This window comes from Garra rufa, chromosome 2 (assembly GCF_049309525.1).
Source record: "Garra rufa chromosome 2, GarRuf1.0, whole genome shotgun sequence".
Lineage (NCBI taxonomy): Eukaryota > Metazoa > Chordata > Actinopteri > Cypriniformes > Cyprinidae > Garra > Garra rufa.
This window is the reverse complement of record NC_133362.1, coordinates 23,070,051-23,085,562: the sequence shown is the minus strand read 5'-3', so window position 1 is coordinate 23,085,562 and position 15,512 is coordinate 23,070,051. Positions and strand designations below refer to the sequence as shown.

The 15,512-nt window shown below is 38.0% G+C and overlaps 3 protein-coding genes across 3 annotated transcripts; all 3 read left to right on the top strand.

The window, feature by feature from the left end:
- Positions 1-1,756: 1,756 nt before the first annotated feature.
- Positions 1,757-4,371, top strand: slc18a3a (solute carrier family 18 member 3a). Its single transcript, XM_073835003.1, has one exon. It carries the CDS (start codon positions 2,292-2,294, stop codon positions 3,831-3,833), a length of 1,542 nt encoding a protein of 513 aa, XP_073691104.1. The 5' UTR covers positions 1,757-2,291; the 3' UTR covers positions 3,834-4,371.
- An 808-nt stretch (positions 4,372-5,179) lies between these two features.
- chata (choline O-acetyltransferase a) lies at positions 5,180-12,744 on the top strand. Its single transcript, XM_073835002.1, has 15 exons — positions 5,180-5,320; positions 5,627-5,738; positions 6,104-6,295; positions 6,381-6,499; positions 7,394-7,447; positions 7,547-7,727; positions 7,835-8,012; positions 8,223-8,392; positions 8,478-8,578; positions 8,839-8,967; positions 10,124-10,246; positions 10,329-10,467; positions 10,570-10,632; positions 10,757-10,894; positions 10,995-12,744. The coding sequence occupies exons 2-15, from the start codon at positions 5,691-5,693 to the stop codon at positions 11,271-11,273; spliced, it is 1,914 nt and encodes a 637-aa protein (XP_073691103.1). The 5' UTR covers positions 5,180-5,320; positions 5,627-5,690; the 3' UTR covers positions 11,274-12,744.
- A 2,277-nt stretch (positions 12,745-15,021) lies between these two features.
- c2h10orf53 (chromosome 2 C10orf53 homolog) lies at positions 15,022-15,512 on the top strand. Its single transcript, XM_073833612.1, has 3 exons — positions 15,022-15,115; positions 15,235-15,354; positions 15,448-15,512. Exons 1-3 carry the CDS (start codon positions 15,022-15,024, stop codon positions 15,510-15,512), a joined length of 279 nt encoding a protein of 92 aa, XP_073689713.1.

Below are 15,512 nucleotides of genomic sequence, written 5' to 3'. Positions count from 1 at the left end.
CTGATTAAAACGATTACAAATTTTGTTTACATGTCATGTGACCATTAACTAAAATCTGAGAACCATAAATATGCAAATGTGTTATTTGATTATTAAGTTACTTCCTTAAAATTTCAGGGGCTACTTAAAGTATGTGTGTTAAAATAAGCTTTTTGACATATAAGAAATAATATGACTGCATTTTAATTTGATTGAAAGACAAAAGCTTTTTAAATGGAAGGCAGGAAGGAACATAAAGAAATAGGGAGAATCAATAAATTTTTAATCATTTATTGCTATTGTGTGAACAATATGTAATCATGTAATCAATGAAAAAAATGTAACTATAGTCTGATTACAAGTATTTTAAAATTTTACCAACGGAAAGTATTTAAATTTTTGGAATCGGAATATTTTCCAAAAAGAACGCTTACACAATCAGCTCTAACAGGTGCTTTGGGCTTGCCAGGTTTTTACAAGAAAATCCGCCCAATTGCTATTCAAAACTAGCTCAATCAAGTTCCGATGGGGGTCTCCCAGTAAAAAAAAAAAATGCGTTCAGGGGACAAAATACACGTTTTTTGGCGGGGTTCCCTTGTGTAGTTCGCATTTCAGGGGCTAAATATAACGTTGGTAGGTTCGCTTCAACCCGCGGAAAAGAAAAACAACCCGCGGCAACAGTGTTAAAGCAGCCCAATTCCGCGGGACCTGGCAACACTGCAAGTCATCAACCAACAAAACAGTGTCTGTGATGAATGAAATACAGCATGTCCAGATTCACCATTTAGCACAGATGTGAGCCGCTGCAGTATATCAAACAAACCACTAGATGTCACTAACCCCAAATTTTTTCTTTCCCAGGCAGCAAACGCCAAACCGCGTTTGCTGGTGGGTTTGCACAGCAGATGGCGTTATACTATCACTAAAAACACTGATCACACAATACGTTAACAAGAGCAAACGTTACATCCCGGCTGTCAGTCAACTACAAGGAAAACAAATCTTTAAAAATGACAGTGCTTATTCCTGTCACTGCTACCTTGAAAGCTTCCGGACAAATCTTCACGGTTTACAGCTGATCAATCTTTGCGTTAAAGGATGAGGAGCTGTCCAACCAGCGCTGGTGCTGAAATTCAACAAACTGATTTTATGCAATATATAAAATGCATTAAATGTTAATAAAATGCATTTTATCTAATAATGATATTTCGTATTTTAGAAAGGCTCGTTTATATACTATAGTCTCTAATCATAAAAAACCTTTGATCAAACCCATTTAACCTTGCATGATATAATTACATAGCAATTATTCCACTTAAGTTAAATTACGCACTAAGTGTGGGGGGTAGATTACACATTACGTGCGTAATTTTTCGTTTCAGTTTTCCTTTCTACCTTTCTGTCGAACTGAAACCTAAAAACGTAAGCAATAACCATCGGAGAATAATACAACCTGTCTGGAAGGGAAAAAACATGCGTACATGCGTAAGACGCACTGTATGTTAACATAGCATACAACTCTCCAAAGTATGTTCATTAAATAAAAAAGGAGAGCGTACGGCGTCTTTCGAAACAAATAACGGTGATCAAGGACTTATCAGTGAGTGGGTGAGTGAGCGAGCGAGTTGTTCTTACTGAACAACTAAAATAACACTGGCAGGCATCTTCCTCTCAGTCAGCGTATCTGTCGAGCTCGGTGACTTAAGGTTTGTGGTCCTAATCAGTTACAGAAGCTCGCTCGATACTTGGAAGTTATAAAGCAAAGCACAGCCTGGCGTTACTGGGTAGGGGCTTGACGTGTTAAATGAGCATAAAAGACCCAGCTGGTTGGGGAACCACTTGAGGGGGTAGCAAACAGTGCGTCACATCCTTGGGAAAAAAGAGGAGCGATTCCAATGGAATCAACATGTAAGCGCATCTGCATTGGGTGGCATCAAAAAGAAGACAGCTGAGGAGAAATGATGACATCGCGCTACAGGTGAAATCATCTATTCACGCTCATTCTGGCTCCGCGCGCCCTGCTACAATGACAGCGTGAAGAAAACCAAGGCGGCGCATTTTTGACTTGACTGTGAGTTTTCGACTTTGCGTCCTCACCCGAATACGATGAAACAACACTGCCTGACAGCAGTCACGAGAGAGAAAATGCACACGAAACGAAGGACTGCAAGGTAAAGCAGGAAAAGTTGGTCCCGAGGCTTCACTATTCAGGGAGTGCTGGACAACCCCATGTGCGCAGACTTTCTGTGGGAGAACAGCACACTGTAGAAGAGAGTTAGAGTCTTTTGCTTAAACCGACCAAAGTGTGGATCATGGCTACGGAGGAATCGGGTGGCTTGGCGCAATCCGCCGCCGTTAAACTATCAGAGATGGGGGAAAGAACTAAGCAGTTAGGAACTGCGATGCAGGACCCCGAGCGACAAAGAAGGATTATTCTAGTCATTGTATGTGTGGCACTTCTTCTAGACAATATGCTTTACATGGTCATCGTGCCAATTGTGCCCGACTATTTAGCGCGCTTAGAAAGCGAATCAGAGCAGGCGCATGTAACTGGTAATTCCTCAAGCAACATCACGCAAAACGAGAACTTTGACTTGCAGATCGGCGTGCTTTTCGCCTCAAAAGCCATTTTGCAGCTCATTGTCAATCCCTTGACTGGAACTTTCATAGACCGAGTCGGCTATGACATCCCACTTTTAATTGGACTCAGTATCATGTTCGTCTCAACGTGCATTTTCACCTTCGCCGATAACTACGCGACCCTGTTCGTTGCGCGCAGTCTGCAAGGTCTCGGCTCGGCGTTCGCAGACACTTCTGGGATTGCCATGATCGCAGACAAGTTCACGGAGGAGTCAGAGAGAAGTCGTGCGCTGGGCATTGCCCTCGCGTTCATCTCGTTCGGAAGCCTGGCGGCGCCCCCGTTCGGAGGGGTACTGTACGAGTTCGCGGGCAAACGCGTGCCGTTCCTTGTGCTTGCCTGTGTATGTTTGGCAGACGGTATACTATGCTTGACTGTCCTCAAGCCATTTTCCAGTAGGACTAGAGAGAACATGCCGGTTGGCACCCCAATTTACAAACTAATGATTGATCCCTACATAGCAGTTGTGGCAGGAGCTCTGACCACATGTAACATCCCCCTCGCTTTCCTGGAGCCCACCATCGCTAACTGGATGGAGGAGAACATGAATTCATCCCAGTGGGAGATTGGGCTCACCTGGCTACCGGCCTTTTTCCCTCACATATTAGGTGTTTATATCACTGTCAAGCTGGCAGCACAGTATCCACACTTGCAGTGGTTTTACGGGGCGCTAGGCATGGTCATTATCGGTGCCAGCTCTTGTATTGTGCCGGCTTGCAAAAACTTTGAGCAGTTGATTATCCCCCTGTGTGGCATTTGTTTCGGTATTGCACTGGTAGACACAGCTTTATTACCCACACTCGCTTTTCTCGTAGACGTCCGTCACGTGTCTGTGTACGGTAGTGTGTACGCTATTGCAGACATATCCTACTGTGTTGCCTACGCGTTGGGTCCCATCGTGGCCGGTAAAATAGTGCACGATCTCGGTTTCGTGCAGCTTAATCTGGGCATGGGTCTGGCGAACGTCCTTTACGCACCAGCCCTGCTTCTCCTGCGCAACGTGTGCTTAATGAAACCATCTCACTCTGAGAGAAACATGTTACTGGAGGAGGGAGCCACAGGTCTGTACGACACCATCAGAATGGAGGAACGCCTAGGAAAGAAGCACGGCTACAGTTCATCCGGTAACTGTGTGCCCGTCGACGAGAACGGGACATTTGCTGGACAATCAAAGACATTCTCTGAAGAAGAGACGTCTGAGCCAGAATACATATAACCTAAGTCGTCCGTCCTAGCTCATCTGTTACAATCCTGTTAGAACCTCTGCTGAATAGAAATATTTTTCATTCACTCATTTACGTGTTACTCATTATCCCGAGGAAAACTATTGGTGAACGGCATTCAATCTTACAATGATTTAATTTACTGAAATGATCAGCATTTTTTCTCCAATAGAAGAAATGTAAAAAAGAAAAGAAAAGATAATTTCACTGTATAGTATTCCGCTGTATTAAGTTGTATTCAGGGAAATAAATATGGTGCAAACATATTAAATATGAAGATGCGTGTTGCGTAATAAATGGGCCTTCGTTGAAGTTATTCCGCCGATTTTGTGCTGTTACAAATAATATGCAAATGTCACCTGACACCTTCAAAGAAAAAAAAATGATGGAACTGGTGTGAATCCTGCCTTTTCAGTGTCTGTTTCAAGTATTAAATGTTTAGGGTCTATTTCTGGAATGCATTACTGTATATTATGACATCTAATGGTGTACATATGTGCATATCAAATGTACATAATTAAAAAAAGATCTGTGAAACTGCTTGTGCGCTGTTTGTGTGACTTATACAACAAGCATCTACACGTTCAGCTTCAGCTTCAAACAGATACATTCATATACACACACAGTGGAATTTTAAATAATTTCGTTTTGAATTACATTTTTCTTACGAAAAACATTAAGTAATTACTGATATTTCTAAAACAGAAATTAATGCTCAACGTAAATTAATACAGTACGCGCTTATTTTGTTCTAGTGCAGTGAAATGCATCAAAGAGCAAACAAAACAAAAAAGAAACGAAATTATTCACACAAAGAAATAATACCGCATAAACAGGACATCGTTATAAATATAATAACTACATGCATATTTATAAATATGCATAAAACACATTAGGGGATGAAATCTTGTGCAACAGGGTCCTCTGTGGTGGGGAACAAATATAGTGCATATATAATGAAAAGCCTGTGACTTTTCTTCCCACTCCAAAAAATGATTCATAAATATAAAGCGATGAACCAAAATAGGCAGAAGTAAATCGAAGCTATTTATTAAAAAGAAGAAGAAACCCCATTGCTCTAAGATGGTCTAAAATAAACCTCTCCACTTTTCGTTTTAATTAAATTATCGAGCGCCTTCGTGTACGGACATTTTTCCTCTCCGAGATTTGGAAGGGTGCTCATAAATTTCGTTCAAGGACTCGACTTAAAGTAAGTATGAGGTGGGCTGGCAGATGCGGCATCGAGCGAATGGAGTTTAGTGGGTGGAGTCTGAGAAAGGTACCGCTCCTTCAGCATCTTTCCTAAGGAGCACCCTAAGAAGCTCCTGACTTGCAATGAATGGGACGCAAGTATGCCGCCTGAAACAAGTTAACGCACACCATTAACGGCAATTTCCTCTTAACAAAAACACGACGGGACTATGAATCTGGATAAATCCTTTGAGACACCGGATGACTCCACAAAGAGTATGACATTTTGGTGAGTATTTCTTAAGCTGATATTTTTAATAATAGAAGACGAAAAGATGATTTTTATGCTTACAGCTTCCTTACTAAATAGGGGCTATGGAACTAAAAAGCTGTAATACATTTTCTACTTAATTTACATTCAAGAGGAAAAATTTGGATCAGATGTCTTCAATATTAAACCTCTAATTAATTGTGAATAATTACAAGTTGGTCATAGCTTTGCCTAACTGATGTGGCTAATGAAGAGAAACATTTGATGAAATGAATGAATGAAATTCAGTGCAAGCTTTCTCTCATACCTGTACATCTGTTCCAGAGGGAACTAGGAAAATTATCAGTGGATTTTCATCCTTCTTGACTGAACCTTTTCAACTTTGAAGATGCCGGTTTTGAAAAGGGAACAAGCTAAAGACACTGGAGATCCAAGTGTAAGCAAAATACTATTATATATTTGTTTGTAAAAAATGTTGGATTTTTGTGGCTTAACTAAACAATGTTACATTTCAAACAATGTTAATTAAGGTACCGCATTCAGTGCTACAACCAAAACATAAATGATCTAGTTTTATGCCATTATAACAGGGGTGATCTTGTTTATCCAGTCAAATCAAACACAGAGCAAAATTATTTAAATGTAATACCTGTCTGGAATCATTTGGAGCATGAAAGATTTACTAGGACTCTATCAAGTCTAATTAGACAAGACACTCAAAACAAATGCTACGCAAGTAGAAGCTGTCCTTGATGCTGAAAAAGTTGATCAATCACACTAAAGCTCGTGATCTTGATTTAGGGGCTGCCGAAACTCCCAGTGCCGCCTTTACAGCAAACACTGGACATGTACCTGAAGTGCATGAGTCACCTCATACCAGAGGAGCAGTTAAAAAAGACAAAGGTGATTGTAGAGAAATTTGGAGCACCTGGCGGGACAGGAGAATTTCTTCAGAAAAAGTTACTGGAGAGAAGCGAACAGAAGGCCAATTGGGTAAGGACTGCATTAATTGCAAAAAAGTAAATTTTGTTTAAAAGTTATTTGCTCATATTCTGTCTCTTTTTGAACATTGTCCTAGGTCTATGAGTACTGGCTTGAAGACATGTATTTGAGCAACAGATTAGCACTACCTGTCAACTCCAGTCCTGTGATGGTCTTTCCCAAACAGAACTTCAGGAGTCAAAGTGACACCCTCAGGTACAAGACTCTGGGGATACAACAGGGACAGTTTTTACTCTTAGACGACTATGATCCCACTGCATGTCTTCATTGATATAAATTTGTTTAAATAGAAATGCAAAGCTGTCAGGTCTCTAAACTGCATGATTTCATCCACCAACTGTGTAGCTCCATATGGCAATGTAATTGAGGGGCACAATAATTAAAACTTGATTTCTCATTTTGGAGAGTTTAATGTACAGATCGCTCCCATCAATAGTTGATGTTGATTTCAGTCCTAAAATTAAAACTATACATCCTATGATAGATATTTCTATTTCAGACTTAAAGAATAGGTTACTGAGTTTTACAAAAAGTTGTATTAAAGGACGTAATAATGTTCCGTGTAAGTCTAGCATTAGCCTCTTTTGTTGAGAAATATGAAATGAAACCAAGGACTTTGTTAATAGGCCTCATTTCATTAAGTGCTATTCTAAAAACTAATTAAAACAATGGAATTGCATTGCCAAATGTGATTTCTTTAAAGAAACTGAATGCTGAATGAAAAGATTTTATGCCATACTGTAGAATCCTAAAAAAATGGTATCAGGGTTTCCACAAAAATTTTAAGCAGCACAACTGTTTTCAACAATGATAATAATTATAAATGTCTCTTGAGTGCCAAATCAGCATATCAGAATGATTTCTAAAGGATCACGTGACACTAAAGACTAAAGTGATGGCTGCTGAAAATTCAGCTTTGCCATCACAGGAATAAATTAGATCTTAAAATGCACTTAAATGTTTTTAATTGTAATAATAATTCACAATATTACTGTTTAAACTATATTTTTGATCAAATAAACAGCCTTGGTAAGCACAAAAGACTTGTTTCATATATAAAAGCTTATATGCATATTTTGTCCTTCACAGATTTGCTGCCCATCTCATTTCTGGTGTACTAGAGTATAAATCTCTTATAGATGGGTAGGTTATATTCCTTGTTTTTAACAAAAGAAGCAATTTAAACTTGATTAATAATGAATTGCGTAGTATTCTAAACATTCTGCATTCTCCTTGTTGCAGACATGCCCTCCCTGTAGACTACGCTCGTGGGCAGCTGGCTGGGACGCCCCTGTGTATGGATCAGTACAACAAAGTCTTCACCTCCTATCGTCTGCCAGGGCCAAAAATTGACACTTTAGTGGCTCAGAAGAGCACAGTTATGCCTGAGCCTGAACATATAATAGTGGCTTGTAAGAACCAGGTAGGTATTACTTCACCTAGTAGTGAATCTAACAACTAACAACAATGCTAAACCTAGTTTTTTTATGTTTGATGTGTTTTCTACCATACCATGCTGTATGTTCACAGTTTTTTGTTCTCGACGTGGTGATAAACTTTCGTCGGTTGAATGAAAAAGACCTTTACACTCAGCTGGAGCGAATCAGAAAGATGGCAGACATTGAAGAGGAGCGTCTGCCTCCGATCGGTCTGCTCACATCAGATGGCAGAACACAGTGGGCCGAGGCTCGCAGCGTGCTGATCAAAGGTCAGACACATCATTTATCCTCAACTATACAAGCTGTATCTGCTACTAGACCTGCAATTTGACATCACAATATTAAGAAACAAAACAACCTAACTTAATCTGCAAAAGCAACTCTCTCACAACTCTAAATTCCCCTGATAACACAAAAAGTTCTGCACAGGTTAATGGAAATCCCACACATAAAATGTAATACTTCTCAATCGGGCGCAGATTCTACCAACAGGGACTCTCTAGACATGATTGAGCGCTGTCTGTGTTTGGTCTGTTTGGATGAGCCATCTGGCACTGAACTGACTGATACCAACCGAGCTTTACTGATGCTCCATGGAGGGGGCACGGACAAAAATGGGGGCAACCGCTGGTATGACAAGCCCATGCAGGTAAAACAAACCAAAAAACCACACAGATTCAAATTGCATTGATTATATGACCAGGAGGATGCATTCTAAAATTGACGATTTTCAGTTTGTAATAGGTGCAGATGGATGCTGTGGCGTAGTATGTGAACACTCACCTTTTGAGGGAATAGTGCTTGTGCAGTGTACAGAATATCTACTGAGATACATGTAAGCCAAAAAAAAGTATCTCTTGATTACCCAGAATCCACTGTTGATCTGGCTTATTTAATGAATACATTCACTTCTGAAAGAATCTGTAATATCTTTCTGCATGCTTATTCTCACTAGCACAGTACAGTTACATTTATGTATTTGCCAAAGAGGCTAAAAAATAAAAAACTCTGAGGCGACTTGAGATATAAACCGACACAGCTAGAGAATCGCAACCAAGTGCAATGTGATGGACTGTAAGATTGTTTCTCTCACAGGAGAGGAAGCCCTTCTAAGCTGGTGAGGGCAGCCAGCATAAGTGAGCTTCCTGCCCCCAGACGACTGCGTTGGAAATGCTCGCCAGAAATCCAAACGTTCCTCACCGCCTCAGCAGACAAACTGCAGAGGTATGTCAACATTCAAGTGATACAAGTTCTATACATTCTAACAGATTTTAGTCTGAAATTATGTGAATTCATAACAATAAACTTTGCTTATCCTATCAAAACATATCTTAGAAGATATCAAAGTTAATTATTCAATGATTTATATTAAAAAAAATATATGTTGTTTAAGTATTTTTTGGTTTCTTGCATTCACTACTGATAAAAAGTTTGGGTTGTGCAGATTTTTATTTATTTATTTATTTGTTTTAATTTTATTTTATTTTAGACATACATGTTATACAGAAGATTTTTAGAATCCAGAAATGTATCAACGTTTCCAACTGTTTTTAGTAAGAAATGTTTCTTGAGAAGCAAATGAGCATATTATAATAATTTCTGAAGGATCATGTGATCATGTGAGTAATGGCTGCTGAAAATTCAGCTTTGCCATCACAGGAATACATTAAACTTTAAAATCTATTAAAACAGAAAACTTTTAAATTACAAAAATAATTCACAATATTACTGTTTTTACTGTATTTTTAATTACAGTCAAACCAAAATTTATTCAGACCTTTAACATTTCTCACATTAAGATTTATTCGCTATGGTTTAGAAAAAGGTAATAAAATATGACAAGAACTCAGAGTTAATCTGTGTCGGAGCAAATTCATCTCGAAAATGTCAGATAACTTAGAAAGGTATAAAATGGACTAAAATCAACCAAAAATTCAGACAACTGTTAATATGTTAATATTTACACAACTATCAATGCTTTGTTTACCAGTTTCCAAGCAGTGCTTAATTTTGTTCAGTCTGTGGTATAAAAAGGTTGCACTAGCAATTAAAGAAAAACACTTAAGGCAAAACATAATTTTTGGTCCCAAAAATGTATCAATTTTACTGGTAGTCCACTGTATGAAGAATTTGAGTATAATGTCACCATTTACTTTATTTTGTTATCCTCACTTACATAAATTAACTATAGCGTCCTGCACCCACTACCACTAGTAAAAAAATATAAAAAAATTATATCTGGTGACTGGTGTCTAATTAATTTTTGGTTTGACTGTAAATAAATGCATCCCTGGTGAGCATATGAGTCTTTCAAAACATTTAAGCAATACTACTAACTCCAAACTTTTAAATGAAATGTATTAACTGTTAATTCCCACAGGCTTGTGAAAAATCTGGACATGAATGTCAGCAAATTCACTGGATATGGCAAAGAGTTCATCAAGAGGCAGAAAATGAGCCCTGACGCTTATGTTCAAGTTGCCCTCCAGTTAACATTTTACAGGTCAGTCTTTTCTACAATTTAAGATGTGTTAGTACTACAGAGTGAAGATTTATGTCTGACATTGTTTTTTCCTTTTGCACAGATGTCATGGACATCTAGTGCCCACCTATGAAAGTGCATCAATACGGCGCTTTCAAGAGGGACGAGTTGACAACATTCGCTCCTCCACACCTGAGGCCTTAGCATTTGTGAAAGCTATGGCCAGTAGCTGCAAAATCACTGTATGTAGTGAATGCTCTAGTCTATTTAAACTGCCATTCTTTTAGGTATTATCAACACAGAACGAGCTTAAGAATAACCTTGGTCTTCCTTTACTTATTTAGGATGCTGAGAAAATGGACTTGCTTTGGACTGCCATTAAAGCCCAAACCAATTATACGATTCAAGTAAGTGAAACGGACAACTGAATTTGAACTACACAATCTGTCAGTTGCAATCATGTTTGACTGTGATTATCAAACTGTGATAGTCATACCATTCACATATTGCTTGTCCACTCTTTGGAAACAGGCAATCACTGGGATGGCAATAGACAATCACTTGCTGGGGCTGCGAGAGATTGCCAAAGAGCTGAAACTAGAAAAGCCAGAGCTGTTTTCTGATACAACCTATGTCACCAGCATCCACTTCACTCTCTCTACAAGCCAGGTTCACTTTAAAGCCTAATTGAAATCATAGACATAAAACCGATTTGTGATCCATAGTGTGCATGCATCTTTATTTGCTCAAAAAATCCTTCTTTGTATAGGTTCCTACCACTGAGGAGATGTTCTGCTGCTATGGTCCTGTCGTCCCTAATGGCTACGGAGCCTGCTACAACCCTCAGAAGGATCACATCATCTTCTGCGTGTCAAGCTTCCGTGAAAGTGCCGAGACCAGCTCAGATTTGTTTGTGAAGACTCTTGAGGGGTGCCTAAAGGAAATGCAAGATCTATGCAGAAAATGCAACACTGAAGCTAAACCAGCTGAATCCACAGAAAAGATGGACGGAACGACCAAGGTAATGAAGAATGGAAGCAAGTCATAGCGAGAAGCTACATCATTTGAATCATATGGAAGATGCAGAAACCACTGTGACTGTATAAAGATGGACATTTTAGGGCAGTCTCGAAAACATAGCAAGGCTCATAGATTTAGTGAACACTTTTGATATGCAACGGAGTCAAAGTAGGCATTCCCCTTGAGTTTTTCCTCTATATTGCCTAATTTTATTACCAACAGCAGTGATACAGATATTCTATGGAGCTGTTGTCAGCTCCATAGACTTGACAAAAGTAGATCTATTTAGTATTTTGCAATTATTTGGCCTATAAGAGCATATACAAATTAAACAGGAGCTCAGCAGATATACAGTAATATGACCTTAAAGGATAACTGTTGCCAAAATGCAACCTGGGCTGTTTTTTGTTTTTTTTTTTAACTGTAAACGAGACAAACTTATATCTAAAAGCATAATTACGACAAACGAGCCGTTTCTGAGATTGACCGTGATTTCGTTTTGTGGTCAGTGGCCGGTGAATGGGAGTACTAGGGGCATACATTTGAGCGCATCAAAATCAATATTTTTACAACACTAAGAAGGCTCGACACACCATGACACTTTGCTCGAAGTATCGCCTGGGTCTCTACACATGAACTCGAGCATTGAGAACATTGTGTACACACAGTTTACTAAAAAGAAAGGTTTTGAACAACTCACTTACACTGTTTGAGTTTCCGCTCGCGGCCGTCTTGCCAGTCAAGAGGTGTCGATCTCCGATTGCGAGGATGGATAGCTCCTAAAGCATATTTCCATATAAATGCACGGCTAATTCGTTGTTTTGTCGCAAGTGAAAACAATATTAAACTTCTAGTTGTAAAAAGAGCCTCATATAAGACTAATATTTCGTCCTATGGAGTCCACTCATTCGCATTCGGAGATCGACACCTCTTGACTGGCAAGATGGCTGCGAGCGGAAACTCTGTTCAAAAACTTTCTTTTTAGTAAACTCTGTGTACACAAACAATGTTCTCAATGCTCGAGTTCATGTGTAGAGACCCAGGCGATACTTCGAGCAAAGTGTCATGGTGTGTCGAGCCTTCTTAGTGTTGTAAAAATATCGATTTTGATGCGCTCAAATGTATGCCCCTAGTACTCCCATTCACCGGCCACTGACCACAAAACTAAATCACGGTCAATCTCAGAAAGGCTCGTTTGTCGTAATTATGCTTTTAGATACAAGTTTGTCTCGTTTACAGTAAAAAAAAAAACAGCCCAGGTTGCATTTTGGCAACAGTTATCCTTTAACTAGCTAAGGTCTGTCTCCAAGGATCCTACCCAGCTTTTCAGTCTGTCTAAGAGTATATTATAGTTGACATTGTCAAAGGCAGCATTAAAAACATAGCTCACTCAAAAATAAAAATTCTGTAATCATTTACTTACCATCATGTCGCTGTAAATCAAATGATCCACTTTCATCTGTGGAACACAAAAGAAGACATTTTAAAGAATGTTTTAACATTTTTTTGAAAAAAAAATATATATATTATGAGGGTCGCCTTGACGCTTGTCGCTGCAAACCAAATTGGAAATTATCCAAGTAGTTACGTTTATGAAAAAAAGCTGACATTCTCAGTTACGCTGCCTTTGAAATACTATATATCTACTTGCTTAGTATGCATATGAAAACCTATAGCTGTTTACAATCTATACCAGTTTTTTTAATGCTCATTTCAGAGTTGCCATAACTTATGGTTATAGATGGCTGTCAAAATACAGTACTCTGAATGGCAACCCTGTGGAACTGGACCAGAAGCTGCTATTTAACTTTGTCTTTGTGAGTCTCATCTTTTGCATTTTAAAGTTTATTTAATGTATTTTAAATAAAAAAATATCTGTATAAATATAGTCTATTTTAGGTCTGGAGTATAAAAACAAAATATCAGGACCAATGTCAGGTGTATAATTTATACTGTATGGAATTATAGCTTTAAAACGTGCTGTGTTTTATGTGGTCTATAAATTGAATTCTCACTGGGTCATATTCTGAAATGGAGTCTGAGGTCCTAAAAACAAGCCAGTGTGTGTAAATGTTTAAAGAATATGAGCCATTGCGGATGCTGAATGCACATTGTTATGTGTTTCCATTCTGTAGGGTTGTCTTGATTTAAAATGCAATAATAGAACAGGAATTTTTGATTTCTAATGCAATAGTAGAAACCTATGAAGCCAAGATGAATAGTTTAATTACAGTGGCAAATTGATAAGCTTTTTTAAGAAAGTACAATCATTATTGTGTAAGTGAAAATATGCTTATATTAAGTCTGAAAATGACATTGGCGTGTTGCACACTATGGTATATCTAAACAAAAACGAACAATACTTGATGTCTTGATGAGATTATGATTTTATATTGTGAATATGCAATGAACACTGTGTTTTTTAAATGTGTGTAATTTGTCTATATATGTGTTGATCCAGTGTTAGTGTAATTGTGAAGTAGATCAAAAAACTAAAACAGTAAAATGTATTTTAGCACTTTATAACTTGATCGAATATGTACTGTAGTAAAAATAGATCAAATAGATTAATAAACCACTCAAATGTTACATATACTAGAGTATCTATAAAAAGAGACAGAATATGTACAGTATATTACATATAGAGAAATTATAGCCTTAAGTATTAGTAATAGAATATGTTTGTTGTTTATCAACATGTTAAGCATGAATATTTGAGAATGGGCAAAACAGACGAAACATGTGAAAATGAGGATGTAACAGAATGTATTTTGTTAAACAGGTGGTGGAGTCCTTAAACTGTGATGTTATTTAACTCTGGGATGTTTATTTTTTCAAAAAGAGTTTTCAAAAGATGAAATCGTATATTTATCAATATCACTGTATTCTAATGATGCCATAAAAAGTACTAAGCAAAACCAATGATGTGTGCGTATGAGTATTTACCACCAACTATGAAATATGTGTAGTCTGGCACAGGATTTTTTTTTTTGTTACCACAACACTAAAAATATTCTACATTTTACATCACATTAATTCATGCCTACAGCAATGATTTAGGCCAAGCACATTAACATTTGTCACATAGAAAGGATTTTTTTTCTCAGCAATCTACAACTTTTATTGTGTTGAAACAAAAACATGTTGAGAAACTCCAAAAACAAACCTAAAAACAACGGAGAGTAGAATAAAGAGGCACCAGTTTAATTTTGCATTGGACGATTTCAGACAGAAACTAAATTGGACGTACCTATTATAAATTACACTTTAGAATAAGTTATAGCATTTAAAATATTGCTAAATAAAAAAAAAAAATTTCTTGTAAGAGTGTAAAATTTGTAAATTTAATGGGTCTGACTTCCTGTGTCATTCGCTTCTAGCTACTTTTAGCTGTTCAAAACAGCTTGTTTTGCTGTTTGATATCGCAAACTGCTGTTTCTTACCATATTATTTTAATTTATCATCTTAATTATTAACACACTGGTTTTACGTTTTCTGCGTGTAATTCATCTCCTTATTTCCCTAAGTGGCTAATGAACAGGAAGTCTCAACCATTCACAGAAAACGGCTTACTTCCGCATTGAAAAATAATGTTGATTTAACTTGATTCTTGCCAGTCTTTATTCAGTAGTATGTGTCCCTTCCCCTGCTTTCTGTGACCTGTTTGCATGTTTTTGGTAACTATGGTCAGTGGTTACTATGGAGAGAAGTTTACACACAAACATAACAGGCTAGCCTTGAGGTGGCTACACAGATATAGATTTAACGTTATAATTATGCCTACTAATTCAGTAGTAACAATCAAGTATGGCCCATATGAGTCGTGTGGTATTGTCGAGCACAGAACATTTCGCCTGGACGGTTTACAAGGTAATCCTTAAAAATGTCATTAAGTTTCAGTCGTTTCGTTACATTTTTACCCAGTTGTCAGTTTGTGGTAAAAGTACATTTAGCACTATTGTAATTTGGTGAAAATTACCCTCTTCTAGCGGTCCTAAAAGACGACGGCTACCAGTGTGTCCTCGAAAAAACAGATGACTGGAATATAGTAGAGCTCATTGTGAATGGAGAGTGCGTCTACACGTGCAACATTACTGACCTTGAGTTTGGTAATTTGCGTCAACGTTTGGAAACCTCTGCTTTCTGGATGATAAGAGATGTGATGCTCATGAAGTGCCTGTCAAACTTCTATTTGCTCATAGGGGGTGATGGACGACTTGATACGCGGTGCCAGGAGGCCATTGACGCGGTGAGGGACGCGTACTGA